This window comes from Capricornis sumatraensis, chromosome 8 (genome assembly GCF_032405125.1).
Source record: "Capricornis sumatraensis isolate serow.1 chromosome 8, serow.2, whole genome shotgun sequence".
NCBI lineage: Eukaryota > Metazoa > Chordata > Mammalia > Artiodactyla > Bovidae > Capricornis > Capricornis sumatraensis.
In genome coordinates, this window is record NC_091076.1 from 102220883 (window position 1) to 102237930 (window position 17048).

Here is a 17048-nt window from a genome sequence, read left to right on the forward strand (position 1 = left end):
TGGCCGGTGGGAGCCACCCATCCTCCCCAACTCGGCAGCAGAGCCAGCTCGGCTGCTGCGCAAAATCGCCGTCGGGGCACCGGGTGCCATCGCGTGGCCCCCGAGATCCCGAGCGGGGGCCCCGGAGGGGCGCGGGCAGGGCGAGCTGAGCCGTTGCCCGCGAAGTCCGACGCCCTGCCGGCGCGGAGGCTGTAGCGGCCGCTCGCCCTCCCTCGGCGCCCCCCTGCCCGGGACGCCTCGGAAACACCCATTGGAAAAAATTTTCGGGGGGTTTTCTAGCGAGGGGGAGGACGGAGTGTCGGGAAGCTCGGACCCTCCCTGGACGAAGGGACTGTCCTGGACGAGGTCGCTCCAGATCTCCCGACAGACTGACATTGCTGGCGGCGTGGCAGTTTGGTAGGCTGAGTTCTGAAGAGGGACTGTCGCGCTGACAGCGTTTCCTCCGCCAACTTCAGGGACCCTGCCCCTTCTACGGTCAAGTTGTCCCACACGAGTGCTCCTCGCCTTGGACACGAGGGTTAGGAAAAAGCTCAAAACCCAACAGGAGGAGGAAAACCTTTCCCTGCGTCCCTCTGCCAGCTTCTATAAACCCAGAGAGCCCCCTTTCCCCAGTACTACAGGAAGGCTTCGCCCCCACCCAGGCAGGCGCGCCCCCCAACACCTTCTGGGGAAATCTTGTGTTTGTGCCTCAAGCTTGTCAGAGGGCAGTCTCTGCAGACCGAGCCCCTCTCTGGGGCAGCCAGAAAGGGATCCCCGCGCCGCCCCCCAACCCCTCCAGGCTTTGGCAGCGGCCGCCAAGACAGCAGAAGCCGCCCAGACACGGGAGCTGAGAGGTGGTGGTGAAATGGTGGAGTCCATGTGTGCGTCCTGAAACACCAGACCATTTCCAGGCTTCTCCTGGATTCCTGGGAGAAAAGGAGCCCAAAGCGGGCTTTGGGGGGTTCGCTTCCGCACCCCGCCCCTCCCCCCGCCCGCTCGAGCTCCGGCGCAGTCCCCACCCAGCATTCCGGGACTTGTGTCAGGGCGGGAGCGGAGACCCGGATGGCTCTTTGCCCGCCCCCCTCGCTCGTTCCACTCTCGCTCGGCTTTTGCTCCTTTCCTTTCTTCCACGGACGCTCAGCCAAGAGATTGCGCAAGCTTCCTGCTGCCGGTCCTTCAAGGGCCCGGAGCCGGGGGCCCGGGCACACCCCCGGGTAGGCGCACCCCCGCCCCTGTCACTCGGGTCGCCCTGCCCCCTCCCCAGCACCCCCCCTTCGCACTCCGACCCCACAGAGCTCGCGGCCCCGTGGGCGGCGCCCTCGGGAGGCCGCGTGGGGCGCAGCAGCTCCCCCACCCGGACGCCGGAGCTGCACGCCGGAACGCGCCGTCTCGCCGCCGGAGGTGCTAAACTTCACACTCGGCGGCTTCTCCGGCCAGGTCGGGAGGGCCTCGGCTCGGCCGCGGCTGCCGGCCGGGGACCAGGGAGCGCGAATTCGTAACCAGCGCTTGGCTCCTCGGCCATTCTATTCACCTCCCTTTCGTGCGGCCCCGCTGTGCCCTGTTCAGTTTCAACCCTTTCTTGGCCTTCCCTGCCTTCTCTTTTCGAAGCCCTTCCCGGGACCCCACCAAGTCCTCTCGGGCCCCCAAGTAGACCTGGACATCCTCTTCGTCCTCCTTTGTCCTCCCTGCCTCACGCCGTGTTGGCCGCGGGGTGGGGGTGGAGGGTTGCTGCTGGAAACCCGACCTCCCGCCCGCGCCCCGCCAAAGCCAGTGCTGAGGGTAAAGTAGGAGCCCAGCAGGATTCGGGGAGGGATCGAGAACACTTTGGTAGGGTTCTTGAGCTCTAGGGCCCCAGGCTGGCTGCTCCTCTATCCTTTCTCCTCTCGGCGCTCTTCTCCCTGGCGATCCTTTGCACCCAGTCCTCTCTCTCCTCCCTATCTCTCTTCCATTCCTCGCCTTCCTAAATGCCCTCAGCCTCGTGGGGCGGGGCGGCGGGACCCGGGGGCGGGCGGAGGGGGGGGGTCCGCGAGCTGCCCCGGCTGCGATTCCGCCCCCTGCCGGCGACCCCCTGGGAGTCTGCACATGACGCAATTCGGTGCAAATGGAAACTGCAGTGGATGCTCCCGTGGCCCCCGGCAGGGGTCCCCGGCCAGTGCACGCTGAGAATGAGAGGCGAAGGGGGCAGGCCAAAGCGCTAGGCCGTAGGCGAGGGGTCGCAGCCAGACCCTCGCGGCCCCGCCAGGCTCTTTACCCCCGCCTCGGCCCCCTGCCGACACACCTCTCTCCGGCCCGGTCCCGTTCCCTCCCTCCAACGTCCCTCTCCCAGGCTCTACGATCCCTCCCCCTGCACCTCCCCGACGCCCTCCTCCTCCTGGCCCCCTCCCGCGCCCTTCCTCCACCACCCCCCCGCCCCGCCCGCCGCCCAGGCCCCGGGCCTCCGGTAGGCCGGGCTGCGCCAATCCCGGCCGCGGCCCGCCCCCTGACGCCGAGCAGGGCCCGGCGAGGCCCCGCCCGCTGACGTCCGGATTTGCATGAGTTCTTGTGCAGCCGCGGCCCGGGCTCAGTTGTCTCAGCGAGCGCGAGCCGGGAGCCGGGGTGGGCGCGGGCAGCGGCGGGCGGCCGGGCTGTGCAGGACGAGCGGCGGCGGCGGCGGCGGCGCGGGCGGCAGGGGCTCCTCGGCCGGGCCGGCAGCGGGGCGCCGGCGGGAGCCAGCAGCGTCTGCAGCCGCGCCGGCCGCCCGCGCCCCGGCGCGCTCCGGTTCGGCCATGGAGCTGCCAGCTGTTGGCGAGCACGTCTTCGCGGTGGAGAGCATCGAGAAGAAGCGGATCCGCAAGGTAGGGCGGCGCGGGGGCGGCGGCGAGGCGGCGGGGGAGCGGCAGCCGGAGCAGCCCGCGGGGAGGCGGGGAGGGGGGTGGGGAGGCTGCGGGCCGGAGCCGGGGATCCCGCGGAAGCTGATGGAGTGCTGTCTCTTCCCCCCCTCAGGGCAGAGTGGAGTATCTGGTGAAATGGAGAGGCTGGTCCCCCAAGTAAGTAGCGGCCGAGGGGCGGGAGAGCCTGGTGCCGAGGCGCGGGGCTCCCGGGCTCCGGACCAGCCGGGCTGGTGGGGTGGTGGGGGGAGCGGACGGGAGGCGGGGTGGAGGTGGGGTGGAGGGAGGAGGGGGTGGGGAAGTCGGTGGCAGGCACTGGGGAAGCCGAGCCGCCGAGCCCGAGCCCGGCGCCCTGTGTTGTACTCCGCTCTCCGGGAAATGCCATCACTAATTTATGCACTAAAAGGAGCCGGAGGAGCTGGAGAGACGCGGGGCCGAGCCGGGGAGGCCGGCGGAGGGAGGGAGGGCGCAGGCACTGACTGATGTGCAGCAGAAAATGGCTCCTTTCCCCTTTCCCTCCACCGAACGGCTCCATATTGCAAAACCAAAAAAAAAAAAAAATTAAAAAGCGACGAAAATGCAATTGTGTGCCTCTTCCCTCCTAGTGGTGCAGGGAGAGGAAGAAAAAAGGCAGAAAATGTTGGGAACTGTCACTGCGGCGCTTTTGGTGGGGATTTTTTTTTTTTTAATTTGAAATGCGAAGGCACCGGATGGAGACAGACGCGCAGGCACACGCACACACACTCACACACTCACACACACACACAGAGGCATATTTTTGTGTTGCTGAGTATTTGGGGGTTGCTTGCCCGTGACAGCGGGCTCCAGAGCCGTGAGGGGGTGTGGGGGGGCCGCGTGGCTGACGGTGATCGGATTAGGGGTCAAATAGAGAATGGCTGAAGCCCTCGCGGAGACTCGGGGCTGGGGAGAGGAGGAGGGGACTGCGACTTTGCATTTTGGCTGCTTTGCACGCAGGATTCCTGGTGAGCAAAGTGGCTTTGGAACATGTCGCAGTAACATGCTTAAAATTCTTGACAACTGCAAAATAAACTGCTAGTTTCATTTTCCTTACCCCTCCCCTTTCTTCCTGCCCTTGTGTGTTTATTTTGACTTGGGGAGGGTGTATTAGGGACCGTGTCAGGCCTGCAGAAATTTACTCTCCACCCCCCACATCCACAGCTAAATAGCTTTCAGTTCATGAAGACAGAGTAGGGCCTTATGTCATTCCCCACCTGGAGGCCACAAAGCTGGCTCGGTTTTTTTTTTTTTTTTTACGCCGTGTCCCCCTCCCTTTTCCCTTGCAAGATATAACACGTGGGAACCCGAGGAGAACATCCTGGATCCCCGGCTGCTGATCGCCTTCCAGAACAGGTGAGCGTCCCCCAAGCACCCGCCGCCGGCAGCCGTGACCGTATATGGGAATGGGAGAGTGGGCCAACGCTTCAACAGGACAGGGGGAAAGGGCCGGGACGGGGGCTGGCAGGAGTCCCCTCCCCCGGGTCTGAACAGGCACGACTGGGGCCTCGGCTCCTCTAACCAACGTCCTTGGCGGTTGCTGCAGCTTGGGGTGGGGGCGGGGCAGGCCCGGAGAAGGAGAGGCTTGTGTTTGGGGGAACTGCGGGAAGGGCGCTTGCGGGTGGCCCTACAGCTGCGCGGAGAACTTGGGGCTGCGCCTCGGTTCTCTGCCGGCCCCCCCCTCCCGTGGCTACTTTGGAGCCCCACCCCCGGAGCCTAGGTGTTGCTTTCCTGCTGCCACTGGCCGCTTGGCACGGGCACCTCTCGGGGCAGCTCCAAGGGAGCTGGCATTGTGAAACCTCCGGACGTCACAGAACTGAACTTAACCTGTTGGGGACTGGAGAAAAGTTTACAAGACCTTAAGCCGCCACCCTCACCCCCCAGGGAGCTTGGGGTCGACAGGGGGCAGATTCTGTCTGGCGCTGCGTGCCCTTCACACCTCCCAGTAGGCTACTTGGTGGGTCTGGCCCACATTCTCAGGGCAGGGGGAGTTTGGCCCACCGGTTGTGGGGTGGGCACTGCCTGGTGGTGGAGGGGTGGCTTCTGACGAGGGGTTCGTCGCGCGCACAGATGCTTGTCACGCTGCAGCTGCTGCAGCTGGATTCACCACCGGTGGCTGTGGTTCTCTGTTTCGGGAGGACAGAAGGGGGAAGGGCGATCGAGGAGGGGCGGAGCAGCAGGAGCCCGCGGAGCTGGGCCCCACCGCGGCCTTCCATCCCCCCTCCCCTTTTTATTTTGCATTATTTCCTGTGGCGCGTTTGCCTCTAAAACTGTAAACTCTGGCCCCTTGGAAGGAGAGACCATTAGGGAAGTTGCTCTCCTGACGCAGGAGGGCGCCGAGAAGGGATCCTGCCCGGGTTCCACCTGGGAGTTCACCAGCCTGTAACCATGTCAGCGGCTGATGCCATGTTGCATAATGGATCCCCGAAGATTTAAAACGCAGGCTGTTGCAATGCCATGCAATTTTGGAATCAGGCCCCAGCCGGGGCCCCCAGGCATGACAGAACTCCTCTGGGTTAGCCCAAGGGTAGAGGGGTGCCTAAGGTCTGGAATGGGCTGGAACTTTGGCCTACGCTGGAGAGGCACTCGCTTCTGCCATGGAGGGTTGGGCAGTACTAGGACCACCCTCCCAACCTCGGATCATCCTCCACCAGGCTGCCAGCGAAAGCCTGACAGCTGTATTGACCAGCACCACCGCCCACGGGCTTTTATTAATAATTTGGAAATCAAGGGAAGCTGGGAACCCGGGCTCGTCGAGTAGGCGGTGCTTCTGTGCGTCTCCCCGCCCAGCAGCTCCGCCCCAGCCGTACCAGAGCTGGTTCACCTGGTGGCTGCGAACCTGGCCAGGCCCTGGCCTCGGTGTCCTGCCCCCGCCCCCAGCCCCTAATTGGCTCATTTGCCGCTGTGTAAACAAGGGTGCAGCCCCTCCCCCTGTTTAGTGCCTGGCCTTTAAGAAAACGAGTCCTCCCTTCTGCCGGCGGCACTCGTTATCTGAATCTTAATGAGGTCATTAGCATCCCGTGCCTCTGACGGGGAGGCACCCGGTTGACGCTCACCTCATTTGGACTTGTTTTCATCCCTTGGACCCCCGAGCTCACTGCGTTTTGTGCAGGGCCACGGGCCCAAGGCTGTGGGCACCAGTGCCAAGCTGCCCAGTGTCAAGCTGCGGGCAAAGATTCAAGGCTGTGGGGGGCCCCATTTCAGGTATGGACATCTGAGGTGGGGGAGCCCTTCGGAGAGGGCCCCTTGGGCAGATAAGGGTTGGTACTGGGGTAAAGTGGCACTCTGGAACTGGACCGAGGCGTCCAACTGACGGTAGAGGCAAACTTCTGCCCTGAGCCCTTGTTCCCTCTGGTTCTTGCTGGCCTCACGGCTCACCACAGTGGGGGCAGAGCAGGAGGGGAAGTGACTGAGGCTAACAGCACTGCCCTCTGTTCCCTCTCCGCAGGGAACGGCAGGAGCAGCTGATGGGATACCGGAAGAGAGGGCCGAAGCCCAAACCACTGGTGGTACAGGTGAATACACTCCCGGGCCCCAGGGCCAACCACGACTTATTCCCTTGACGTTGCCACCTGAGGTGCCTCCAGGCTTGGAAGTCGGGGGGAGTTCCTCTGAAGCACCCAATTCCACTTCATCTTGACTTCCCACACCCTTCCCCGACCTGGTATGGGCTGGAACACTCCTGATGCTGGAGGCTTGCTCTGGGGCTGGTCTGAGCCCTCCTCTTACCTCCCCCTCCATTCCCACTCCGTCCCCCCAGGTACCTACCTTTGCCCGTCGTTCCAATGTGCTGACCGGACTCCAGGACTCCTCGGCTGACAACCGCGCCAAACTGGAGCTGGGCGGTCAGGGCAAGGGCCAGGGGCACCAATACGAGCTCAACAGCAAGAAGCACCACCAGTACCAGCCGCACAGCAAGGAGCGGGCGGGCAAGCCTCCACCACCAGGCAAGAGCGGTAAATACTACTACCAGCTCAACAGCAAAAAGCACCACCCCTACCAGCCGGACCCCAAAATGTATGACCTGCAGTACCAGGGCGGCCACAAGGAGGCGCCCAGCCCCACCTGCCCGGACCTAGGCTCCAAGAGCCACCCGCCCGATAAGTGGCCCCACGGCGGGGGGGCCAAGGGCTACCTGGGAGCCGTGAAGCCCCTGGCCGGTACGGCCGGGGCTCCAGGCAAGGGCTCCGAGAAGGGTCCCCCCAACGGGATGACGCCGGCCCCCAAGGAGGCAGTGACGGGCAACGGGATTGGGGGAAAGATGAAGATCGTCAAAAACAAGAACAAGAACGGCCGCATCGTGATCGTGATGAGCAAGTACATGGAGAACGGCATGCAGGCGGTGAAGATCAAGTCCGGGGAGGCAGCCGAGGGCGAGGCGCGCTCCCCCAGCCACAAGAAACGGGCTGCTGAGGAGCGTCACCCCCCAGCAGACAGGACTTTCAAAAAGGCCGCGGGGGCGGAGGAGAAGAAGGCGGAAACGCCCTCCAAGAGGAGGGAGGAGGAGGCGCCGGGGACCGGGGACCCGCAGTCCCAAGAGGCTGGCTCCCGCAAGCTCTCCCCGACCAAGGAGGCCTTCGGCGAGCAGCCTCTGCAACTCACTACCAAGCCTGACCTGCTGGCCTGGGACCCGGCCCGCAGCACACACCCGCCCTCCCACCATCACCACCACCACCACCACCACCACCATCACCACGCCGTCGACCTAAATCTCTCCCATGCGCGCAAGCGCTGCCTCTCTGAGACCCATGGCGAGCGAGAGCCCTGCAAGAAGCGTCTGACGGCACGCAGCATCAGCACGCCCACCTGCCTGGGGGGCAGCCCCGCCGCGGAGCGCCCTGCGGACGTGCCCCCCGCTGCCGCTCTCCCGCAACCGGAGGTCATCCTGCTGGACTCGGACCTAGACGAACCCATAGACTTGCGCTGCGTCAAGACTCGCAGCGAGGCCGGGGAGCCGCCCAGCGCCCTGCAGGTGAAGCCCGAGGCGCCCGCGACCGCGGCAGTGGCTGCTGCGCCGGCAACAGCGGCCGAGAAGCCCCCGACCGAGGCCCACGAAGAACCCGAGGAGCCACTGAGCGAGTTCAAGCCCTTCTTTGGGAATATAATTATCACTGACGTCACCGCGAACTGCCTCACTGTCACGTTCAAGGAGTACGTGACGGTGTAGCCAAGGGGCGTCGGAAGAGGAAGCGCTTCACCCTCTGGGACTTAACACCTGGGGCCTGGGGGCGGACTTCTCTGCAACTGCGGGAGCCCCCGGCCCGGCCCCAGCGCGAAAACGGCCGAAGCCGCGGCAACCGCGTCCCTCTGCCGGGTCTTGGCTGGAGCGCCCGGTCCACACTGGCACCTTCCACGCCGTGCCTGCGGGTCTCGCCCTCATCTGCCGTACCCCCTCTCGTGGACCTCCGGGACTGACAGGGCAGCCACTCGCGGCGGTCTAAGAGTTATAGTATTATATTTTAACCGTGCTAACTTGTCAAGTGCAGACTTTACTCCCGTTTGTACGTGGTGTTATATTGAAATGTATTGTTTGAGCTCAAAAGGCCCACCACCCCCTTCGGGCTGATATATATATATTTATTTGTAGGTATTTATATATTGAAATATAAAAGCCTAGATTTATGGAGTTTCCTCTAGATCATGTTATATTCTATATCAGACGAACTATTTTCTGTTGGCCTTTCTACCCGTTCATTCAGTATTTCGGTTGATTTCATTTCCTCCCCTTCCAGGAACTGCAATACCAGTAACCTTGGTATATATTTTTTGATACTGTACACATGGATGTGTTGTTTCTATGTGCAAAACAACAAAAAAAAGTTTGTTAAAAGGCTAAACGAGCTCTCTAGAAACTGCTGCTACTAGAAATGTCTAAACTATAAGCTTCCAATTATTACCTGCTTGAATGTAAATATTAAATGGAGATGTTGAAGGTGCACTTTCGCTGTTTGAGATTAGCTAAGAGGGAACGTCAGAGACGGGGGAGGCGGGGTGCGGGCGGCGGCTGGACCCCTCTCCGCACCCTACTTCCGCCTTAGGTCGGGCGGGGGGGTGGGGGAGGGAGGACCTATCGCATCCTGCGATAAACTTTTGCAAAAGCAAAGTGAACTGGTTTCACGAGCAGAGGCGCCCGCACCCGGGGAGTGACCCCGCTCCCCGGAAGTCGAGAGGCTTTCCAAAGGAGAGGGGAATTCCTGCGGGGGGGCTGTGCTGCCGTCGCCCCCGCTCTCAAGAGTTTTTGGGCCTTGGCTGCCCACCGCGTGGGCAAACCCGGGATCTGCAGAGTTGCACGGGGAGGGTTGCACGGGTGCTCGAGCTGCACGGAGACGTGGGTGGGGCTAACCCTCACCCTCCCCGCCAAGCCCACCCGGCACCTGCTGATTTTTGCCCCTCACCCCACAGGACGCAACACACCCTGGCGCTGGCCCTGGTGCGGCAGGGGTGTTCCTTCCTAATAATCCCTGCCCGGTAGGGCAGGTTCCGCAGGGAGGGCACCCTCCCACCCTCTCCAGCGTCCCTCGCTGCCATCGCTGGCCCCGCCCCACCGAGGAAGCTGCCGAGGCTCTTTCTCTGCCAGGCTCTCTCCCCGGAAACCACCAGGCCAGAAGCCGCGACTGGAGGCGCCGCGAACGCAGCCGGGGCAGGGGGTGGGGGGCTTCCCGCGAGGTGGATGGGTTGTGGGAGGGGGAAAAGGCCTGCGAGAGCAAGGCCTTGCCGGTCCCCGCTTCCTGAGTGAGCAGGAAAATGTGGGACCCCATCTCACCCATCCTGCTTTGCTTTGGGTGGTTAGGCAGTGGCCCCTGGTTTCCCCACGCAGGAAGGGGTTAAGGGTTCCCAGGGAACGAGGGGAGTGGGCCGAACTCTAACTCCAAGGTGCCGCTCCCCCAGGTCAGGAAGCGGACACCCGGGACTGCTGCGGCCGGCCTTGGCCAGCTTTCTGCAAACGCAGCGATCTTCCTCCTGGCTGGGGTGGCCCGAGCAGGGCCAGGGGCCACGGGACTGAGGGCCTGGTAGGCGCGAGGCTGTTGCTGGCCCCCAAGTCCGTTGCCTGCCAGCCTGGGACTGAAGAGCCTAGCCTCTGTTGGCCGCCAGAGCGGAAGAGGTCAACGCGGTTCATAATGGGGGGTGGGGGGGTGGAGAGGTGGCGAGAGAGCACAGTGTTGGGAAGGCCAGGAGAAGAGATAGAGGGCCAGGAGGGCGGGAGGCCTGAATGCGGACAGTGTGGCCAGTGTTGGCTGCAGGCCACCAAGCGGCTGGAGGTGGGGGAGGGAGCCTAGCGGGGGGGAGGGGAGGGAAGGAAGGGAAGCTCTGGGGAAAAAAAAAAAAAAAAGTTGGGAGTTTCTAGCCCTGGCTTTTGTGAATTGCCCCTCCCACTATCCCCATCACCCCAGCCCCCTTTAGAGTGAGTTAAACGCTCCCCCTCCCCCTTCAACGTAATGAATGCCCTTTGCCACCCTGGGAGTGGAGGGAGGGGTAATCTTGACTGCTCCTGGCAAACTGCCTGCTCAGCACTAGAATTGGGCCTGTCCTTCACTGACTGGTACACAAAGGCACATGCCAGGCGTGGATTTCGTCTCCCTGTTTTTCTGGTAGAAGAGAACTAAAAAATCGGGAGTAAGCAGGGGAACCCCTTGTTCAGGTCTGCACAGGTGGTGACCTGGGAGTGATCCTTAGCCCCTAGGGGTGCCCCTCCTGCCCAGAGGGTGGCCTCTACGAAGCTGAGCCTGGGCAACAGGGGAGAGGAGGTAGAGGATGGCACTGTTGGTGAGCAGAGAAGGAAACTGCTCCACTACCATTTGCAGAAAGGTGTGGCCTGCAGGTGGTTTGAGGCCTTGAAAACTGAGCCTGGTGGTGGACCTCCTGGGGGAGATCTTCGAGCAGGATGGTCCTTGGAACAGCCTTAAGTTCAGAAGACCAGCAAAAGGACAGAGGCAAATGGATAGGTCAGGAGGGGCAGCAAGATGCCCAACCGGCATGAGACTCAAATCAAGAGTGTCCAAGGTCCCTTCTGGCCCAGGAGGGATAGGACTCTTGTTGGCTGGGGCCCTTAAGCATCTTGTTCCAATCAGACCCCACAGAGGTCAAGTGTCCCTGTGGGATGAGAGTCTGAGGTTCTGATGGCTAAACAGCTTGTCCAGCTCACCTGGCCACTGCCCAGTTCTGTACTGACTCTAGAATCAACCAGGTGGTCTTCTGTCACACTGCAGAGAGGTACACCACGGCAACGCGCCCCTCCCTGACCTCTCAGACATAGATGTGTCCAAGGCTCAGGAACACTCACAGAGGGCCAGGGTTCCTGGCATCAGGACAGGGGAGGAGAGCCCAGTAACCCAGATGTAAGCTCTGTTACAGATCTTTGTCACAGATGTAGGCTGCTTGTTCCTAATAGAGGGCAGAGATGTTTGTCAATGCCCAACTTTCACAACCAAGGGGTCCTAAGCCCTCTCTTTTCCTAAACCCTTACTTTGAGCCCAAGTTCAGATGATCTGGGATCTTAATCTTGCACACTAGGAAACCCAGAGTTCTGTCTTTTCTCCAAACAAACCTTTGCGGCTGAGCCTTGAGCGTAGAGCTGAAGCTGACTCCTTGCAAAGAGAGAGGCACTTGTGTATCCACCCATCCCTCAGAGGCTGGTCCCTCCTGCACCAGCCAGGTTCCACATTCCAACTCTAGTCTCCCTGTAGCCTGCACCACTGCCACCAACTCAGTTTCACAAGAGCCAAGTTTCGCCCTTCGGTGTTAGCTCCATCCTTGGATCCTACCAGGGTACTTAGGAGCTAGGGTTGCCAGGCTGAGCACATAAAAATCTAGGGTGCTCAGTTAAATTTGAATTTCAGATGGACAATGAATCATTTTTTAGTGTGTCTCATGAAATATTTGAGATATGCTAATACTAAAACAATAACAAAATGCTTTGTTTATGTGAATTCAGATTGAACTGGGCATGCTGGAATTTGTCTGGAACCTCACTTGGATCCTGAATAGTCTACTTAGTTAGTCCCTGCCCACAGGGAAGTTTCAGTCCAATAGGAGAGAGAAACTGCTGAGAACTAAGCCACAGGGGTCCTAGTGAGTGCGGTGATTGTAGTGACATTGAGTATGTTTGGCATGACACAGAATGGTTGCTGGATGTCCAAGGGCCTTCAGCTGTGATTTAAAGGGGAAGGGAGTGGTGGAGTGAGCATGTGACAAGACCTAGACAAGTAGTGATGGAAGACCAGACTTGGTCTCGCCATCAGTTGGCCCACCTCGGGCTTCTGAGTTGAGTGTCTTCCCCATTCCCACTCACCCCAACAACAAAGTCTAGAACATACAAGGAGGGCAGAACAGATCAATTGTAGTGCCCACTGTGCTGAGTCATGTGGGACTCTTTGTGACCCCATGGACAGTAGCCCACCAGGCTCCTCTGTCCAGGAGGATTCTCCAGGCAAGAATACTGGAGTGGGTTGCCATGCCTTCCTCCAGGGGATCTTCCCAACCCAGGGATCAAACCCAGGTCTCCTGCACTGTAGGCAGATTCTTTACCAGTTGAGCTACCAGGAAAGCAGTACCCACTCTCCCACCGAAACCTCTTCCCTTTCTATACCTCAGTTTCCTTAGCATCTTCAAAGACATGCCCTGACAGTGAGGATGAACTGGGTCGGGAAAGAGCCTTGAGCTCTTCTGGACAACTCCCCAAGTAAACACATGAGTTATTATTATTTTTTTTATCAGGGAACATTAAACATTTCATGTCAGATTCAAATGCCTTCTAATGACTTCTGGCTGAGAGCCTCAGCTTGACCGAGGAATAGATACCCAGAGATGTTTACCTCTGAACTGACTGCCATGTCTCCCTCCCCTCGCCCCCATGCCCTCTATAACCCAGTGCGCACCACCAGCCCTTTGCATTCTGCCCTCACTACCAGCTTGGTAGATAACCCATTGACCTGGAACCTCAGCCTCAGCCTCTCCAGCTTCATCCTGGTTCACCAAGGCTGGCACTGGGACAGGAGAGAGATAAGAGCTGTGCCTGCATTTGTACAGAACCAAATCCTGATGCTTTTTTAATCAAGTTGCTTCTAAGGTTTCATATTATGTTTGCAGCCCATCTGAGAAGGCGAAGACTCTAAAGAGGAAATAGTACTAACAGCGGATATTCTCGGATGCAAGTATCCATTTCCTGTGGCCATAGTTCAGATGCACCCCGCCCCCTGCACCCTCCTTTTCCTCTCTTCCCCTTGCAGTTGCTGTTAATAGCTAACATGGAATGAGTGCCCACCACCTGTGGGGGGGGGGGGGTGCTTCAGGAGATCATCTCATTTAACTCACACAGTCTCCCATGAGGTAGGTCCCATCACTGTCCCTGTCTCACAGATGGTAAAATGAAGGCTTAGAGGCTCAAGTAACCCATCCAAGGTCAAACATCCAACAAACAGGGGAACAGGAGTTCTGGGCTAGCGTTGTCTGTCTGCAGGGGCTATGCTCCCAGCTTCCAGGGTTCTGTGGGTTCTTCAGAGGTGAGTTCAGGTCTCATCCCTTCCCTGAGGTTGTTCTAGATTATTCCAGCCTTTACCAGGGCCTGCTGTGCCTGAACTCCTGCAGTAATTACTGCACCCCCACCAACTCATCAATCAACTGCTACAGCATCCATGTGTGCACGTGCCTCTGTTCTCCAACTGGACAAAGCCCTGCCCATCTGGAAGGCAGCGGACATGTCTTGGGTATTTCATGCAGTCCCACAGTGTGCTCAGTTCCTAGATAAATACCTCGGAATCAGATGCCTCGTGTGTGTATGTGTGTGTGTGTGTGTGTGTGTGTGTGTGTGTTTTGTCCTGTGTGTATGTGTTTGTGTGTGTGAGAGAGAGAGATGGGACTTTCAGACAGTGATGCTGATCACTGCACTGCAAGCTATTAGCAGCAGACACAAGGAAGTCCCCCGTGCTGCCCCCAGGGGCTCAACCCCCATGACCACAGAGCTGCACAGCAGAGACTGGGGACTCAGGCTGCTCTCTTCTGCCCAGCCACCGGCGGGCGGCAGACACTTGGGCACTGAGCTGCTCCATGGGTTCCGCCGCCCCCTTACTTCTCACCTGATCCATCTGTGTGAGTTTCAGGAGACTCCAGGTAATTATGTGGTAATTGAATTTAGGGAAACCGACCCTAAGGATAATTCTGTAGTCACTTCCAGAAGACCCATGGTTTAATTTCCATATTTAGCTAGTGGTACACGTTATACGGTTCCTGATAGCACAGCAACCACCTTCATATCCGTAAATATCCTTAAGTATTTAGTTTTAACATGAGGTTCAGAATAGTACAGATATGGGCATGTTACTCCAAAACATGCAGAGTTAGCAACAAGCAGAAGACACAGTATGCACCCCTTATAAATTTTCATATATGGTCTTCACATAAGCTGGGTGGATAAGATCTGACTGTGAAAAACTCACCAAATGCTACCTGTAATTATTATTTCACTTAATCAATGATCTGCAAGTTGTAGGGGGAAAGAGCTGCCATTACCAATGGATATCCAAGGTGTGTGTGCATGCCTGCATGACTGTGTATGTAGGTGTGCATTTATAACCGGGGAGAGAAGTAGCGATGCAGCCTGTACCAGCAGGAACACCTCTCCTTTGCTGCCTGAACGAGGATCCCTTCAAGCGCACCCTGGAGTTTAATATTGCCAGCGACTGGCCCCGACTCCTTTCAACGTGCGCCAGGTGTAATGTAAACCTCCCTGCATTTCCTCCCTTTCCTGTTTCATCTGAGAAATTCTTCACTAATTCCATGGTATCTGGTTTCTCATTGTTTTCGCTGCTTTAGACAGCCCCTTGGGGTGGGTTTAGGAAGTTGTGCCTAATGCTCTCAGCCTTCCAAAGTGACACAAGCACTTCCCTCACGACCACTGCTATCCTCCAAAATCTTTTCCAAAGGACGTCTCTGGTTGTCAGGGCAAAACAAGCCATAACGTCTTGGGGAGATGAGCAAGCACCTGTCACAAATCAGAGGATGGTCATGGGCAGTCTATACCACAGCATCCAGTGGAGAAAACAGGATAGTCATGGTCAGCTCCTTTGTAATATAGCATTAAGTGTATATTAATGTTCCAGTGGTTATAAGGTTATATTAATGGTGTGTCTTCCATTCTTTGTTGAAGTAGTGCTGTTTGGGGTTGAAGACAAGGAGGAATACAGCGAGATGGAGGAGGCCTGGGCTATTCCAGATGCAAGCAGGGGACCATACATTTTCCTGTGATTCTCTAAAGGAGGTGGGATTACAAAATCATGTGAATGTTGGGGGGTGGAGAGAGAAGAGCCTGGCAAGCAGAATCCCTCCTATGAACAACGGAAGTGAGCATCCTTATAGCCATTTCCTGCTTTGTTTTTTGTACTCCCTGCTCTCCCATCAGTGCGGAGTGGGGGGAAAGGAAGCCCTAGGCAGGGTGAGGGAGACTCAGGCCTGGCCAGATTCTTCTCAACCTTCAGTGCGTCTTCCTACCGTCTCCTCTCCTGGCATGGGAAATTATTTATGTTTGCAAATTGCTTTTGACTCACATGAGTTATTCTTCTTGCCTGCCAACAGGTCTGGGGATGGGAGAGAGTTATTGAGCCGGCAGCTGAGAAATCCAGGGGCGATGGCAGAAGGAGCACTGAGGCGGAAGTCACGAGCCTCAGGATTTGGTCCTAGCTCCATCACTGCTATGCCATTACTTCCCCTTGCCGGGCCTCAAGCTGCTCATCTGCAAAATGAGAGGGCTGGGTGACCTCTGAGTGCTGAGAGCCTTGGTGGCTCTGATATCCCCTGGGCCTGTGACCCCCGAAGAGGCACAGACAGGGTTGGCGCCAGCCCCTGTGCTGCTCCCTGATGGGCTCGGCAGTGCTGCTGCTGCTGCTGAGCACTGGAGAGTGGAGAGGATGCTGCCCAGCCCTGCCCCGGCAGGAAGAACTAGACAGGGCAGCGGGGCAGCCGGTAATGTTTCCTCACTTAGCCTTTTGCTTCATGCTGGTCCTTAGTGAGGCCTGTTTCCATAGACTAGGATGAAAACAAATGTCGGCAGAGGAACCACCAGAGCGGAAAGTCCCTGTACACAACCAGAATGAGCATCCTAAACATAATCAGGGCCAGGGCACGATCAGCTGCATGACAGGTGGGTAGGGGTCACCTGGCCTTCGGGGAGGAAGGGGTTGGCCCACTGATGATGGAATCATTGGCTTCTGGAAGCCCGGAGCAGAGAGGGGTCCCGGAGTTCCTAATCCAAGTCCTTCACTCTACAGATGGAGAAGCTGAGCCTCCCAAAGCTGAGATCAAGGTGAATTATCGGTGATTCTCTACCCACAAGTGGATGCGTATGTTCCAACAAGGAGTAGTGCTTCCTCCATTCATCCACCATAAAGTTGGATTTAATAATAGTAATAATTCAAAATTCAATGCCATGGCCATGACGGATTGGCCGCGTGCTGCTCTTGAGAGCCATGGTCTGGCCTCTATTCTCTGACTGTGGTTTGGGGCCTAACCCAGAGAGAAAAGAAGCCCGGGGTCTGGGCTTCTTCCAATCCAGTGACCACCAAGTGGGGATGAAGGCTGTTGTGGGCTCAGCTCTCTGAGGTGGCAAGAGACCTGCTAACCTCAGAGCTTTGAGTTGGCTCTGCCTTGGTATTTGTTCAGTCCTGGCCAAACCACAGTGAGCCTCAGCCCTGGGTCTAGAGGGGAATTTGGGGTCTGTGCACTCGCTCATGAGAGATGACCTATGGATGGGCAGAAGGCAGTCAGACAGCAAGAAGAGAAACTTTTCTGCAAATCCCTTTTCTTCTAGGGCCTGCCTTTTCTCCTAGGCCCAGAGATGAGTTCCCAGGGCCATGATATTCCACCTGAGTAGACTATAATGTCTCGAAGGTCTAGCTTCTCATCAGTTCCATATGATGAGAAGGAATGCAAAGATGCACCCAGTCTTCAGCTGTGAGTCAGTCTGGTGGCAGGTCTAAGTGGTCTTGCACACCTTTCAGTACTTCGGAGAGAAGAGGGTGACACAGGACCAAAATCAAGGGGGGCAGAGGCAGCAGCAGGGAGAAAAGGAAACCAGAGAGGACCAGAGATAAAGAGAGAGACAGACCCAGAGGTAAGGAGACCAAAAGGACCAGGACCAAAATAACAGAGAATGAACATTAAAGAAATAGAAAGAGATCAAGACAGAAGCAGATGAGA

The 17048-nt window shown here is 58.2% G+C and overlaps 1 protein-coding gene across 1 annotated transcript; it reads left to right on the forward strand.

The window, feature by feature from the left end:
* The first annotated feature begins 2701 nt into the window (after positions 1 to 2701).
* Positions 2702 to 8779, forward strand: CBX4 (chromobox 4). Its single transcript, XM_068976516.1, has 5 exons — positions 2702 to 2813; positions 2962 to 3005; positions 4152 to 4217; positions 6310 to 6376; positions 6622 to 8779. The coding sequence occupies exons 1-5, from the start codon at positions 2745 to 2747 to the stop codon at positions 8026 to 8028; spliced, it is 1653 nt and encodes a 550-aa protein (XP_068832617.1). The 5' UTR covers positions 2702 to 2744; the 3' UTR covers positions 8029 to 8779.
* Positions 8780 to 17048: the final 8269 nt, after the last annotated feature.